General features: G+C 32.8%; 1 protein-coding gene across 1 annotated transcript; it reads right to left on the bottom strand.

Moving 5' to 3' along the window:
• Positions 1-345: 345 nt before the first annotated feature.
• On the bottom strand, positions 346-819 carry LOC136069319 (ankyrin repeat-containing protein BDA1-like). The gene has a single exon (XM_065777714.1). The coding sequence runs from the start codon at positions 817-819 to the stop codon at positions 346-348; it is 474 nt and encodes a 157-aa protein (XP_065633786.1).
• Between the last annotated feature and the right edge of the window lie 1,125 nt (positions 820-1,944).

Below are 1,944 nucleotides of genomic sequence, written 5' to 3'. Positions count from 1 at the left end.
CGACTTTTTTGCCAAAATAATCTAGTGGTTTGGTTCTTAAAAAATAGAAACCTGTTGCCAAAATACTCAAATTAATCTATACCCTCAACTTTTTCTTTGGCAAAATTTTTCATAACATTCAGGTGGCTAGTTTTAAATGGTAAACATCAAAATGATGTATGTATGTATCCATATATATGTGAGAAACAAATTTCAATTTGTCAATTTTGAAATATGTTGTAAAAAATATTGTATAATTAGCATTGCTCTAAAATCTTTGACATGTATTTATGGTTTTGATCATTGGATACCGGATAGCAATGGCTAGGACACTTGCTTCATATCTTTCACAACACAAATTTCAGGTTAGTAAATAATTGAGAAAAGGATAGAGCTTGCATCGGGCTGATTTGTAGATACGGCAACGTGCAACACAGTGTTGCCTCCCTCATTCTTCCAGTTCAGTATTTTCCTCTTCCATAACATGGTATTTTTAGACTTGTTTTGTTGGAGCCATTTCACCAAGCGTTTAAAAGCCTCTAGCTTTCTGCATTTTACCGCAACATGTAAAGCAGTCTCATTTCTAATCGTCACATCTTCAATAGAATCAGGACAGACTTTTAGAAAGTCGTCCAATAGATCAAGGTGATCCTTTGTCGCTGCTGCATCATGCAAAGGAGTCATACCCTCCCTTCCTTTGACACGAACAAGGTCCCCATCAACCTTTAGAAGCCAACGCACTACCTGGGTTTTTCTATTCAGTAAAGCAACGTGAATGGGGCTAAGCCCATTTGGATTCAGCTTCCTGACAAAGGAGGGCTTTAATCTTAGCATCTCCATGGCGAATGGGATATACGTCTCCGTAGCAGATGCAACTTTGTGCAAAGGAGTTTCAACAAAATGTATTTTTAGTGACTAAAATTTTCGTCACTAAAAGTCCAGTTTTTCGTCACTAAGAACCTTTAGTGACGAAATTGGACTTTTAGTGACGAAATTCATTTCATCGCTGTAGCCCCGTCGTTAAAGTCCTGGTGACTTTTAGCGACGAAAAATTTCGTCACTAAAAGTCCAATTTGGTAATAAAAAAAAAACTTTTAGCGACGAAAACGTTTCGTCGCTAAATGTTTTCCTCGCTAAAAACAGTATTTAGTGACGAAAATATTTCGTCACTAAAACCATTTCAGTTTATTAAATCATATTTAGTGACGAAAAATTTCGTCACTAAAACTATTTTCGTGTACATATAGTGACGAAAATATTCGTCACTAAAACTATTTTTAAGAAAATTCATGCACATATAGTGACGAAAATGTTCGTCACTAAAACCATTTCTTACAAAATTCCACTGCATTTAGTGACGAAATATTTCGTCACTAAAACAATTTTTTGTTGCCATATTTGTGACGAAAAAATTCGTCACTAAAACATATTTTCTGTTTTTATTATTTTCATGACGTTGATATTAACCTGTAACCTATCATTACATTATTCAAACTTCACATTTGATTAGCACATTTGTTTCAACAACACATTTATAAAAAATCGATCCATACATTCCACAAGTTAAAATTAAAACAAGTATCAAATTCAAACTCCTTCCATACAATAATTGTTTGCAACACATACAATAACTTAAAATGTTTTATAACAATACAAGAAATGTAGCATAATATAATTAGAACCCCCTAAAGCCAAAAGATGTCCTCATATGTTTTCAAATAATGCCAAAAGTAATCCTCTAAAGCCACCAATAAGAAATCTGCACAAATATAAAAACACTATTACATTAAAATCGTAAAGTAAAAACATTAACTATGTTATAAAAAAATTTCTAACAATTAGTTTCAAATGATACATAAAAAATGAAGTGTTACCTATAAGTGATTTAACTTGAAGATGAACCACCCCCATAGTTAAAACCGTCATCATAACCCTTGCTCCTCAAAAAATTAAGAATATTCTTTT

This window comes from Quercus suber, unplaced genomic scaffold (assembly GCF_002906115.3).
Source record: "Quercus suber isolate HL8 unplaced genomic scaffold, Cork oak 2.0 scaffold_162, whole genome shotgun sequence".
Lineage (NCBI taxonomy): Eukaryota > Viridiplantae > Streptophyta > Magnoliopsida > Fagales > Fagaceae > Quercus > Quercus suber.
This window is presented reverse-complemented; position numbering and strand designations above follow the sequence as displayed.